The 12817-nt window shown below is 40.3% G+C and overlaps 1 protein-coding gene across 1 annotated transcript in view; it reads left to right on the forward strand.

Moving 5' to 3' along the window:
- Window positions 1–12817, forward strand: part of anapc1 (anaphase promoting complex subunit 1) — a 57799-nt gene that overhangs the window by 22115 nt on the left and 22867 nt on the right. Inside the window, exons 21-31 of the mRNA XM_054599983.1 lie at window positions 91–192; window positions 1715–1884; window positions 4412–4503; window positions 5563–5711; window positions 8110–8188; window positions 8875–8911; window positions 9761–9834; window positions 9955–10133; window positions 10947–11033; window positions 11589–11728; window positions 12465–12583. Of these exons, the coding sequence (XP_054455958.1) occupies window positions 91–192; window positions 1715–1884; window positions 4412–4503; window positions 5563–5711; window positions 8110–8188; window positions 8875–8911; window positions 9761–9834; window positions 9955–10133; window positions 10947–11033; window positions 11589–11728; window positions 12465–12583 (1228 nt within the window). The remainder of the gene's footprint in view (window positions 1–90; window positions 193–1714; window positions 1885–4411; window positions 4504–5562; window positions 5712–8109; window positions 8189–8874; window positions 8912–9760; window positions 9835–9954; window positions 10134–10946; window positions 11034–11588; window positions 11729–12464; window positions 12584–12817) is intronic.

Here is a 12817-nt window from a genome sequence, read left to right on the forward strand (position 1 = left end):
CAAAGCATTTCTTTATTTTATATGCTGAACCCAACATTTACTGGTTCTAGAACTCGCCTCTCTTCTTATCTGTGTGTTCTCTCCCTGCAGGACTTGGACTACCTGTTGGCGTCTCATTACCACCGACAGATGAACTCTCAGCCCGTCTGCTCCAACAACACTCTCACCACACAGACTCTGGACCTGTCCTCTGTAAGACTCCCACTCTGACTCCATTGTATTATATTAATGTGAAAACATCTCCTTCAAACTACTGGATTTATTCAAGTTCATCACCAACACTACATTTTACAGATTACATGTGAACACATCACGATAACGTTATAATTTACCTTCACCCAATACTCATTTTCTCTAAACAGAACCTGAACGCATCATAATGTAACTGAACTGAACCTGCGTTTGTTAGCCGTTAGTGCTGCTGCTAACGTTACTAGCTCTCCTGTCAGAAACTTCAGCTTCATTCATAAAACTAGGAAGTGATCTGGATTCTATTCAGGACGATGAGACGGTTTATCTTTGTTTGATAGCAATAAAAGGAAAGTTTCAGCGGCGGTGAGATGCTGAGTGTTTCATCTCAAGCACAAATAAAAAACCATCAAACACTCAACAGATGATTTACTGAGGAGACGAACGCTCTTAAGTTAATACTCGACAAGTGGTTGTGTCTGATGTTCACTGATTAAAACACTATTTACATGTCTGAGGATTATACCAAGAAGGACAATTAGTTTTTTGATGCTTTAGAAACAGGAAGTCTTAAAAATCTACATTTCAGTAAATATTTTATCTCCCTTCCCTCTCCTTCCTCCCTCTCCTTCCTCCCTTCCCCTCCTTCCTCCCTTCCTCCCTCCTCCCTCTCCTTCCTCCCTCTCCTTCCTCCCTTCCCTCTCCTTCCTCCCTCTCCTCCCTTCCCTCTCCTTCCTTCTTCCCTCTCCCTCCCTTCCCTCTCCTTCCCTCCCTTCCCCTCTTCCTCTCCTTCCTTCCCTCTCCTCCTCCCTTCCCCTCTTCCTTCCCTTCCTTCCTCCCTTCCCTCTCCTTCCTCCCTTCCTCCCTCCTCCTTCCTCCCTTCCCTCTCCTTCCTCCCTTCCCTCTCCTTCCTTCCTCCCTTCCCTCTCCTTCCTCCTCCTTCCTCCCTCCCTCCTCCTCCTTCCTCCCTTCCTCCCTTCCTTCCTCCTTCCCTCTCCTTCCTTCCTCCCTTCCCTCTCCTTCCTCCCTTCTCCTCTCCTCCCTCTCCTTCCTCCCTTCCCTCTCCTTCCTCCCTTCCCTCTCCTTCCTTCCTTCCTCTCTTCCCTCTCCTCCCTCTCTTCCCTCTCCTTCCTTCCTCCTTCCCTCTCCTCCCTCCCTTCCCTCCTTCCCCTCCTTCCTCCTCCCTTCCCTCTCCTTCCTCTCCTTTCCCTCCTTCCTCCTCCCTTCCCCTCCCTTCCCTCTCCTTCCCTCCTCCCCTCCTCCCTTCCCTCTCCTTCCTCCCTTCCCTCTCCTTCCTCCCTTCCCTCTCCTTCTTCCCTTCCCTCTCCTTCCTCTCTTCCCTCTCCTTCCCCCTTCCCTCTCCTTCCTCCCTTCCCCTCTCCTTCTTCCCTTCCCCTCCTTCCTCCCTTCCCTCTCCTTCCTTCCTCCCTTCCCCCCTCCTTCTCCCTTCTTCCCTCCTTCCTCCCTTCCCTCTCCTTCCTCCCTCTCCTTCTTCCCTTCCCTCTCCTTCCTCCCTTCCTCCCAGGTGTCCTCTCCCTCCGGTCCGTGTCTTCAGTTGGACAGTGCGGCTCCTCTCTTCGTTCACATCCCGGCTCTCTTCTACGTTCTCCACCTGCTCTATCAGGAGCTGCAGCTGGACGAGCTGCAGAGAGCGAGAGCCTCGTCACTGGTCTGCCTGCTGCAACAGCTGGCCAGGTACAAAACACCTGTGTGTGTGTGTGTGTGTGTGTGTGTGTGTGTGTGTGTGTGTGTGTGTGTGTGTGTGTGTGTGTGTGTGTGTGTGTGTGTGTGTGTGTGTGTGTGTGTGTGTGTGTGTGTGTGTGTGTGTGTGTGTGTGTGTGTGTGTGTGTGTGTGTGTGTGTGAACATAGTCTAACGTTAACCATCACAGTGTGAAATGGTTTCTAACAGGAGGAGAGCTAGTAACGTTAGCAGCAACAAACATACATTATGATGCGTTCAGGCTCTGTTCAGTGAAAATGATTATGGTCCGAAGGTAAATTATAATGTTCTCATGATGCGTTCACATGTAATCTGTAAAATGTCTGATAAACTAGAATAAATCCAGTAGTTTGAAGGAGATGTTTTCACATTAATATAAACTAGATATTAGAGATGAATTATGATGTTTAACTTCCTAACACTAGCTCTAAGATTATAACACATCATTAAAACTATGATTGAAGAGATATGTTTTAATCCATAAAAATACTATATTTAATTTCCTTATCATTTGAATTGTGTGTTTTTATGAAAGAAAAAAAAAACACTATAAATGACTACAACAAAGTAAAAGTATAACATTTAGTGTTTTTGATGGTTTACTGACTTAGCTGCTGTAATCAAAGGATTTAGCAAAGTAACGCTTGCAAAGAATGGAAAACACCAGAACTGTTGATTTAATACTTAAAGTTGTACCTTTTTATGACTAAAAACAAAACCTGGTCTGATTTAACTGTGTTTAATGATCACCAGAAGAAGAAAACATCTCATTGTTCCAGTTAAAGTGTGTGTGTGTGACGCATTCTGAGAATGAAACTTCAGCTGGTGGTCAAGTGACTGCTGACCATGACAACAGAGCAGGTGGAGGTGGAGTGGGCGGGTGAAGAGCTCTTCAGAGTAATTGTCCCGTGTTGGTCGGTTCGTGGGCGGCTGTGAAGCACGGTGAACGTTTTTACTCTCTTTGAAGGCTAAAACGATCATCCACATGGTTTTTATGATGCATTTATGAGGAGAGATTTAAACATTTTATCTCCATTATTTAAAGAATATATTGTTTTTTTTATCCTTTTTAAGTTGAGTCATTTTAAAAATAAGTCTTCATAAACATTGATTTAGCTCACAAGGTGCTAAATAAACACAGTAATTTTTATTCCATTAATCTGATCCCTGAATATGATTTAGATTTAGTATAAAATAACACAGTTACAAAAACACATTTCCTGTCAATATGTTTCTTTGAAAAATGGTTGCAACACCATTGAAATATTATTTGTAGACTAAAAACTAAACAATCAAAGGATGCAAGTTTAAAAACTACATGTGGAATTGGTAATAAACACATAAACACATTACTATAAATACTTAAAAGTAGATGCATGAGGTCATTAGGCTAAATGAAAAAGAATAGGAATTAAGAAGGCTGAAAGCAGGCAGGATGAACACACACACACACACACACACACACACACACACACACACACACACACACACACACACAGATGGATTAAAAAATATTGATCCTCTGATTATAAAGCAGGATGGTAATGACTCACGGCTGTTAATTACTCAGTAACGTGTTTTTAATTACTGTTCAGAAAACAGGTGAAATGCCACGAAGGCTCTTTTGAGATTTGATTCAATGGCTCTTAAAGGGACAGTGCAGATGTTTAGAAGTGTGGTTGTATGAGGTTCTTCTTCATAGTGTTTTACTACAGAATAATGGAGCAAAGCAACATCAAATAATCAATATCAGTTTAAGTGTTCGCTACATAAGGATATGCATCGTTAGGATTTCATCAATACTAGTACTCTTATCAATACTGCTTATCAGTTTGGTTTACTGATCGGTTCTTTTTGATTATTTTGTCAGAAAAAAGGCATTTATTTAAGAAGAGAATCCACATTTCTTTATTATTACTGTATGTAAACAAATAAGAAATACCTAAATCTTTAAAACTCATCCTCAGCTAATCAATTATCTTTGATTGATGATCCTGTTCTTCTGATCAGACTACCGTTACCTTCAGTGGACGAGGATGGACGGCTGCATTCCAAACAGTATAAACTGATCATTTGTGCAGACTGATGTTTGCTGTTTCCTCCCTTAACTTGTGAGGGTTTTATTGAGTTTGAGACAACGAGAGTTCTCAGAGTCTACTGGAGGAACATGTAGAACCACTTTGGATCTTTGTGTTCTCTCTCCTCCCTCCCTTCCCTTCCTCCCTTCCCTCTCCTTCCTCCCTTCCCTCTCCTTCCTCCCTTCCCTCTCCTTCCTCCCTTCCCTCTCCTTCCTCCCTTCCCTCTCCCCCCTCTCTTCCCTCTCCTTCCTCCCTTCCCTCTCCTTCCTCCCTTCCCTTTCCTTCCTCCCTTCCCTCTCCTTCCTCCTACACATGATGTGTGTCTCATGCTGTACTAGAACCAGACTCCATTCACAAAATCAGTCATTCTACATCACATAAATACTAATGTACATTATAACTGTTTTTTGTTTTTGTTTGCAGAGACCTCCAGTTGGACGAGTATGTGGATCTGTACTGGAGAGACTACCCGTCATTGATTAGTGGCTTCACTGAGAGCTGCGTCATAGACCAGGGTGAGTCTGATGATGGTATCGAGTCAGGAAACAGACGACACGTGAAGATGTTCTGCTGAAGATGAAGGTCCTTTAACTTTCTTCCTGACTGAGTGAAGTGACCCTGAAGTGGCAGCTATGATAAGAGCTGATGGAATTCTCACAAATAATCACCATTATTGACAAAGGACGCAGATGATCTATATATTCATGCAATCATACAAACTGGGATTCATGTGGATGAATATGAGTGAACAGGAGGGTGATGAGCAGCCAATGTGACAACCGACGTTTGGAAAAACCCAAACGCCGTCCTGTCTGGGTTCATAGCATCATCTGGATCAACAGCAGTTTTAACCCAAAATAAATAGATTTAGCTGTGATTTAAATGCAATAAACAGATCAAATTGGAGGCTGAAATAACAACATAATTATGTAAATTCATAAAAAGTTTTAAACAACTTTTAAAACGCTTGTTTTCTGAATGGAGTTTGGATTGATCAGAGCTTTGCTAACATTTTAGCTGCTCCGTCATCACTCAACATAGCGCCATAGAGGTGTAAATACAGCAGTTATGGTTTCTACCATAAACAGTCTGTGGTTCATTCACATACATTTATACACACAGATTTCCTTCTGGCCTACAACAACGATAAATTAAATAAGAGTGGCTAATATCTGAATGCAGCAGTGTGCGAGACCTGTCAATCAGTGTGTAGCCCCGCCCTAAAGCATCCCCTGCTTTATGGTCTGTTTGACTCTAAATGGAGCATCATTTACTAAATGAACATCATGCTGTATTGAAGAAGACTTGAAACTAGAGATTGAGACCATAAACTCATGTTTACAATGTTTACTGAGGGAATAAATCAAGAGAGAAGTAGAGTCATTTTCTCATAGACTTCTATACAACCAGAGGAGTCGCCCCCTGGTGGACAGGAGAGAGAATGCAGCTTTAACACATGAAGCTTTGGCTTTACTCTTAAGATCCGAAGGTTGCCGTCTTGTTGGGGATTTTGTTTCTGTGCTTTATTTCCACACATTTAAATCTCATTTGTTGGCTCTCTTCTTCCTCCTCAGCTCTGATTGGTCAGATGCAGCGTCCGTCCTTCCTGAGGGCGGAGCCTCCCTGTGTGCTCAGCTGGCTCAGTGGCTGTCTGAGAGGAGAGGAGAGCCCGCCTTTCCCCTCCCTACCCGGCATCTGTCAGAGGACCCGACTCATGGTTCTGGTACGACCAAAGTTTGGACATTTATTACGTTTTTCTTGATTTGACAGTTAACAGTAGAAATAAAAAGGTAGAAACAAATGGAAGACGAGCTGGGGACAGTTACATGATATGTGTCTTATTTTTTAATGTAGAATTATTTGGACGCAAAACTTTCTTGCTGCTCGTGACTTGAGAAATGTTGCAGCAAAAAAAGGAAATGCACTAACTATGTTTTGCTAAAAAATAAGAAAGAATAAATATTATTAGTAATCACAATTCAGCAAAATAATGTGCAGTCATTTCACAAGTACTGATCTGATGGAGCCTAAAAAGAATCAACAAACAATCAGTTATATTTCTTTAGTACAATAATGAAAACACTTTTCAAAGTCCTCTATTTAATATTCAGATCATAAATATAGCAGCAAACAACTATCGTCTATGTGAAATTACCCCTCAAGTAAGAACATTTGAATTATGCACCTTTTTAAGATGATGAAAAGTTAAATAAATGATGAATTAAAGACATTTTTTATTATTGGGTCATGTATTCAACTCCACTCAGCCCGTACAACCTTTAAAGACTCCATCGATGAGCCAAAAACAGAGCGCTGCGTATTCATATTTACACAATAAAAAAGGTTAGTGTCTAGTCTGCAACAAATAGAATATCCATCCATCCATCTTCCGTAACCGCTTATCCAGTTAAGGGTCGCGGGGGTGCTGGAGCCGATCCCAGCTGTCAATGGGCGAACGGCAGGGTACACCCTGGACAGGTAACCAGCCTATCACAGGGCCAAATAGAATATGTCACAGCAAAAAAACAAATCAGAGTAAATACTAATTAAACAGTCAATGTTGTGAAATGCACAAAATGCAGAAAATGGGACTAAATCCAACTTCACTGAAGTCGTAATTATTTTTATTTTTTTTACACGTCACAGGAAATGAGGAATTGCAGCTTTAAATAAAAGGATAATTATTATTTGTAATGCAGCTTGACTTCGTTAAGAAGAGCAGATTAGATTTGTAGAAATGATTAAAAACTTTAGATTCTCCGGCTGCTTTCAGACTCGGAGCGCTGAGGGTGAAGAGTTCAGCTCTGATTGAGACGCAGTCCGACGATTTATTTATGAAGCATGACGGATTCTTTTTCTGAACATAAAGACCAATTACAGCGGTGATGTTCGTGTGAGTGAGTGAGTGTGTGAGTGAGCGAGTGAGTGCTGATGGGTTCAACCTTCACTTATGGAGAAGGGCAACTGGACAACAGGGTTTGTTTGCAACTGCTGTTTCTCTGGAGGATGACGGAGGTGATGACGACTGTGAAACAGATGTACATGTAGACGGAGAGAACAGAAGCTCCTGAGTCACTGAACACATTACATGTTGTGTTATATGACACATTTCACGTATCAAATCAGAACATTTTGATTCATATAGCGACACGTGTTCATCTCTGATAATCTGACTTCACGTCATTCATTTTATTTAAATCTCTGAACACATCAGAGACATTTCGAAGGTTTTATAACATTCTAGAAATGACCCGAAGTCAGTGGACAAACTGAAACCTCTGACTATTTAATACAGTAACCATAAAGTAAGTTCATTACTTCACATACTCATTCATCTTCACTAAACATCACTATTTAAATCACTTCGGCATAAACAGTCTGACGTAACCAGTCAAAAGTGTTTTAAATTGTGAAAGTTCAAAGTATGTAAAAATACTATAAACAATATGTACAACAGACATAAATATAGAAGAAAAATATGAAAGAAATATTATAAAAAATATGCAAAAGTAACAAATATAGAATAGATGAAAAATACAATTAGAATATGAAGGAATACTATAAAAATAATATATACAAGAAAGTTACATAAATATAGAATAGAAAAGAATATGAAGGAATACTATAAAAATATTATATACAAGAAAGTTACATAAATATAGAACAGAAAACAATATGAAGGAATACTATAAATATATATAGAATAACAAAAAATTAAATAGAAATAAAATACATTTATATAAATATATCAATATACAAATACAGAATATAAGAAAAATAAAAGAATATGAAGGATACTTTAAAAATATACACAAGATACATAAATATAGAATAGGGAAAAAATACAATAAATAGGAAATTATACTTTAAAAAAATGTGTACAAGAAACATGAAATATACAAGAAAAATATGAAAATCTGCTTTAATATGTGCAAAAAAAAAGGACATAAAATGACTTTTCCTCTTCAGTCCAGCTCTGTCTTCCGAGTTTGTACATCCTCGATTCCTTTCCTCGTCTCCTCTCTTAGTCCTGATTGGAGGAGGCAGGTGTAAGTCGAATGATGCTGATTGTGTGTTTATCTCTCTAGTATTGATCTCCGTCTCTGTGTTTCTCTCCTCAGAGTTATGCTCTCTACATCGTCGGAGATGAAAACGCCACTTCAACAGAAGTATCAAAGTACTTGTCCAAGCTCTCTGCAGGTATGTTTGATTGCATCCTGACTGAACCCTTTGTGTGTGTGTGTGTGTGTGTGTGTAAACATGTATTGACTTCCTGTCAGTCCCATAGTGTCCTACTTCAGGGTCCAGTAGCACGGAGAGAAAGACGGTGACGCATGTGTGTGTCAGCTGATTACCTCCGCTGGCGTCAGCTCGGTAACCTCATTCACACAATTGCTCGTTGACTTTGTGGGCGGATAGTTTTTTTTTTTTTTTTCTACGTTGACATTTTTCAGAAACAAAACCAAACAAATGTCGTCCCACATAAATGAAGTCCTCCACTCACCGGGAACAAAATGTCACCTTCAGTTAACACGCAGTTGAAGTGCTTTTTTTTTTTTTTTTTTTTTTTTTAGTGACTACCGTAGCGACCAATCACAGAAGGTTTGAGAATTATTTAAAACCGTCAAGGGTTGAACAGCTTCACTTCAGGAGTTATGAAAATGAGATGAGAATGATTTGACTCACAAATAAACGGAGAGCGAGTGAATGAACTCGTTGACCTCTCTCTCTCTCTTTCTCTCTGTCTGTCTCTCTCTCTGTCTCTCTCTCTCTGTCTGTCTCTGTCTGTCTCTCTCTCTGTCTCTCTCTCTCTGTCTTTGTCTGTCTCTCTGTCTGTCTGTCTCTCTCTCTCTCTCTCTCTCTCTCTCTCTCTCTCTCTCTCTCAGGTCAGAAGAACTGCACCAGTGAACCAAACTACAGAAGGTAATTATGTTCTCAGCAACGAGAGGAAGAGCTTCATGGACAGTTTATCTATGTCTTTGTGTTGTACAAAATACACCATTTATTATTTAAAACAACGTACAAACATTAAAGAGCAAAAGGTGCAATGTGTAAAATGCTAAAAAAAACATTAAATAAATTAACAAACATCATCACCAGAATGTTAAGAGGCAACAGTGTTGACGTTATGTCAAAGAGAAACCTGCTGAAGCTAGCATGCTAACGAGTTAGCCGCGTCCTGTCCTGTAATACCACTTGTAACCTGGAGAGGCAACAGAGAGTCACTGTAGCTTCCAGTCTGTCCTCAGTTTAAGATGAGAGGACGAAGACTTAGAGCTGCCGTAGGACTCGTGAATAAAACATCCGGGGTCCATTTTATAAGTTTCTTTATTGGATTACATCAAAAGTGGCAGAATGGAGAACACAACTCGTGTTTTCATTTGTTTCTCCCCGACAATAGGAGACGGCTTTTGGGAGGTTTAGCATGTGGCGGCTCCAAGAGACGGACCTTTAGTTAGTGAGTGGTTGGTTTTTTGTAATAGGTGATGACTTTATGGATGCAGTAGGAGAGGTGAAATGCTGCCCCCTAGTGGTTTGGAGCAGGTTGTCAGATGTTACACATTGCACCTTTAAAGTTTTTACACCCCTGTTAGCTAGTAGTGTTCTTTTCATAGTCTTCTGTGGTGCATTACATCAGTTTCGTAGTGCATCACTGCCTGCAGATGCTCATTTTTGATAACTGAAGTTTTATCCTGTCATATTCCATTTTTGTTTCACTCAATTTTCTCATAAATTAATTGTTGTGACTTAATGTTTGTGTGTTTTTCGTAGACAAAGCAGTGTGAAGGTGAACTTTTCCAGTGAGAGTCTGGCTGAGCAGCTGGTGGTCTGGCTCACCTCAGAAGGTGAGATGAAGACACCTCCTCTTCTTCAACACGACTATGAAAAACACACATTCAGACTGTCTCTTTAAGTGTGGAGTGTTTGTAGACGTTTTGTTTGTAACGTTTCCTTCTCCGGTCCAGGTTTCACCCTGAAGGACCTGGAGTCGGTCCCCTTCGGCGTGGCTCTGCCCATCAGAGAGGCCATCTACCGCTGCCGGGAGCAGCCGTGCTCTGATTGGTCGGAGGAGGTGTGTCTCCTGATTGGGCGACAGGATCTGACCAAACAGGCCCACAAGATGACGCTGGCCAAGAGCAAAGCTGTGAGTGTGAACTGGGTTTTCTATCCACAGTTAGATCAGCGCTCATGTGACCTCGTTCTTTTCATCCTTCGGGTATTGGATTGGATTTGCATTCACAGAAAAAACAATGAATGCAAATTCAACAAATCTTCAGAAGAAGTGTCAAACTGACTGCAGCTCACTCTAATTTTCTTTTGCTGAATTAATTCATCTTTAAACAAGTTTTCTAAATGTTGCTACAGAAGTTTAATTGCTTAACAACAAAAACCTGCAATACAGAGAGGATTTCATTATAAAAGAGTGTGTAAAGGGGGAAATAAAGTAAAAGTAAATTAAAAGTGAGATATTTTAGAACTCCTTTCATTGAATAAAAAAATGTGTATCAAATTATAAAAAAATAAATAAACACCTGCACACAATGTTTTTTTTTAATCGGCCCAAACTAATATCTGTTTTTTTTTTTGGTTTTTTTGAAGACTCACTTTTTTCCAGATTATTTATTTATTTATTCGAATTTTTAATTTGTGACAAAGCAGCTGTGTTTATTCCTTATAATTACAAAGAAACATAAATCATAAATAAATAAAACTTTGAGTAGCTGCCATTTCCCCCTTAAAATGAAAAGACATGCATGTCTCGAATAAAATCTTAAAACCAGTGATGTTGTTGAGATAAAAATGTTATTTTGGCTTTTTGTGAATCGTGTGTCTGTGTGTGTGTGTCTGTGTGTCTGTGTGTGTCTGTGTGTGTGTGTGTGTGTGTGTGTGTGTGTGTGTGTCTGTGTGTGTGTGTGTGTGTGTGTGTGTGTGTGTGTGTGTCTGTGTGTGTCTCCAGTCCGTTGGTTCAGGTCTTTCATTGGAGCCTCCAGCGGCCACAGAGGCAGACGAGGAGGAAGATGGGATGTCGGACATCATTCAGGAGGTAACACACACACAGATTAAACATGATCACACACACACAGTAAACATGATCACACACACACACACACACACACACACACACACACACACACACACACACACACACACACACACACACACACACACACACACACACACACACACACACACACACACAGTAAACATGACACACACACACACACACACACACACACACACACACACAGTAAACATGATCACACAGTACACACACACACACACAGTAAACATGATCACACACACACACACACACACACACACACACACACACACACACACAGTAAACATGATCACACAGTAAACATGATCACACACACACACACACACACACACACACACACACACACACACACACTAAACATGATCACACACACACACAGAGTAAACATGATCACACACACACACACACTAAACATGATCACACACTAAACATGATCACACAGAGTAAACATGATCACTCTGATTCCAGTCTATTATATTAGATATCTTGTTGTTGTTTATGTTGTTATGTTGTCACCTTATTTCTGCTCCTCTCCAGGTCACAGGACTGATCTGGAGTCAGGATCTCAGGGTCCAGGAGGTCAGGAGGCTCCTGCAGAGCTCCAGACCGGTCCGGGTCAGTGTGGTCCAGTTACCGGAGGTTTCTGATCACGAGTACATAGAGGAGAAAGAGAACAAGTGAGTGTTATGTGTGTGGGTGTGTATCGTAGCCAGAAGCTTTAAAGACCCTCATTATCGTCATCTTTCCCACGGTCCTTGAACACATCATGTTTGACGAACGCTTCTGTCAGAAAGAGCAGCCAAAACAAAGCTCAAAACTGTGATATTTCATCAAAAACATTTATTCTACATGCCTCATTTAAAATCTCGCCCTGAATAAACCGTATACTTTTATCAGATTCTGTAAAAAACATTAAATTCTGAGTTCCTCAGTGCAACTATGAAGACGTGATTGATTCATCTGAGACCAACAGTCATGTGACAACAAATCAGTGAAACTTTGACTGAACTTCAGGCTGCTGAACACAGAGCAGAGAGGAGAGGAGAGGCTGTAAAAATGTAAATAGCTCAATATATATAACATGTAGAGCCTCCATTTCTTTAATCCAACATTGTAGACACTTTAAAAATATTGGATATATAGATTCCATTGTTTTCTAATTTTTGTAATATAAATCATCACAGAAATTAAACTTCAATTATAACTTTGGAGGAGCAAAAAAAAGAATATATTTTCTTGATATTTGTCAGTCTCTCTTTCTAAAACATCTTCCTTTGACTTTTCTTTTTTCACTGTGTACATCAGTTGTTTGTCTCTGTTTTACACAGAGAACTCATTTCCGAAAACAAGGCTGACCTATCCCCTTATATATTCATATAAATATTTATATATATGTTTTACTGTCTCCTCTAGACTCCTTCAGCTGTGTCAGAGGACCATGGCTCTCCCGGTGGGCCGAGGCCTCTTCACGCTCTTCTCCTATCAGCCGGTACCGACCGAACCGTTACCCGTCCCGAAGCTCAACCTGACAGGTGAGCTGAACATGTGGAGGTGTGAACGTCACTATCCTGTCTATGCTTCGGATCAAATCCTTAAATATATGGGATGTATCGAGAAGTTTGTTCCAGAGAGGGAGACCCTGAAAAAATGAGGTTGTATCAAGGAATTAGAAACTTAATAGGAATATAACTTTTGGTCAGTTGCAGCTATAAAACATCATTAAAACTACTAATGCCAAGATTTTTTTCGTGAAAGTGTTTACTTAA

Source organism: Anoplopoma fimbria, chromosome 6 (assembly GCF_027596085.1).
Source record: "Anoplopoma fimbria isolate UVic2021 breed Golden Eagle Sablefish chromosome 6, Afim_UVic_2022, whole genome shotgun sequence".
NCBI lineage: Eukaryota > Metazoa > Chordata > Actinopteri > Perciformes > Anoplopomatidae > Anoplopoma > Anoplopoma fimbria.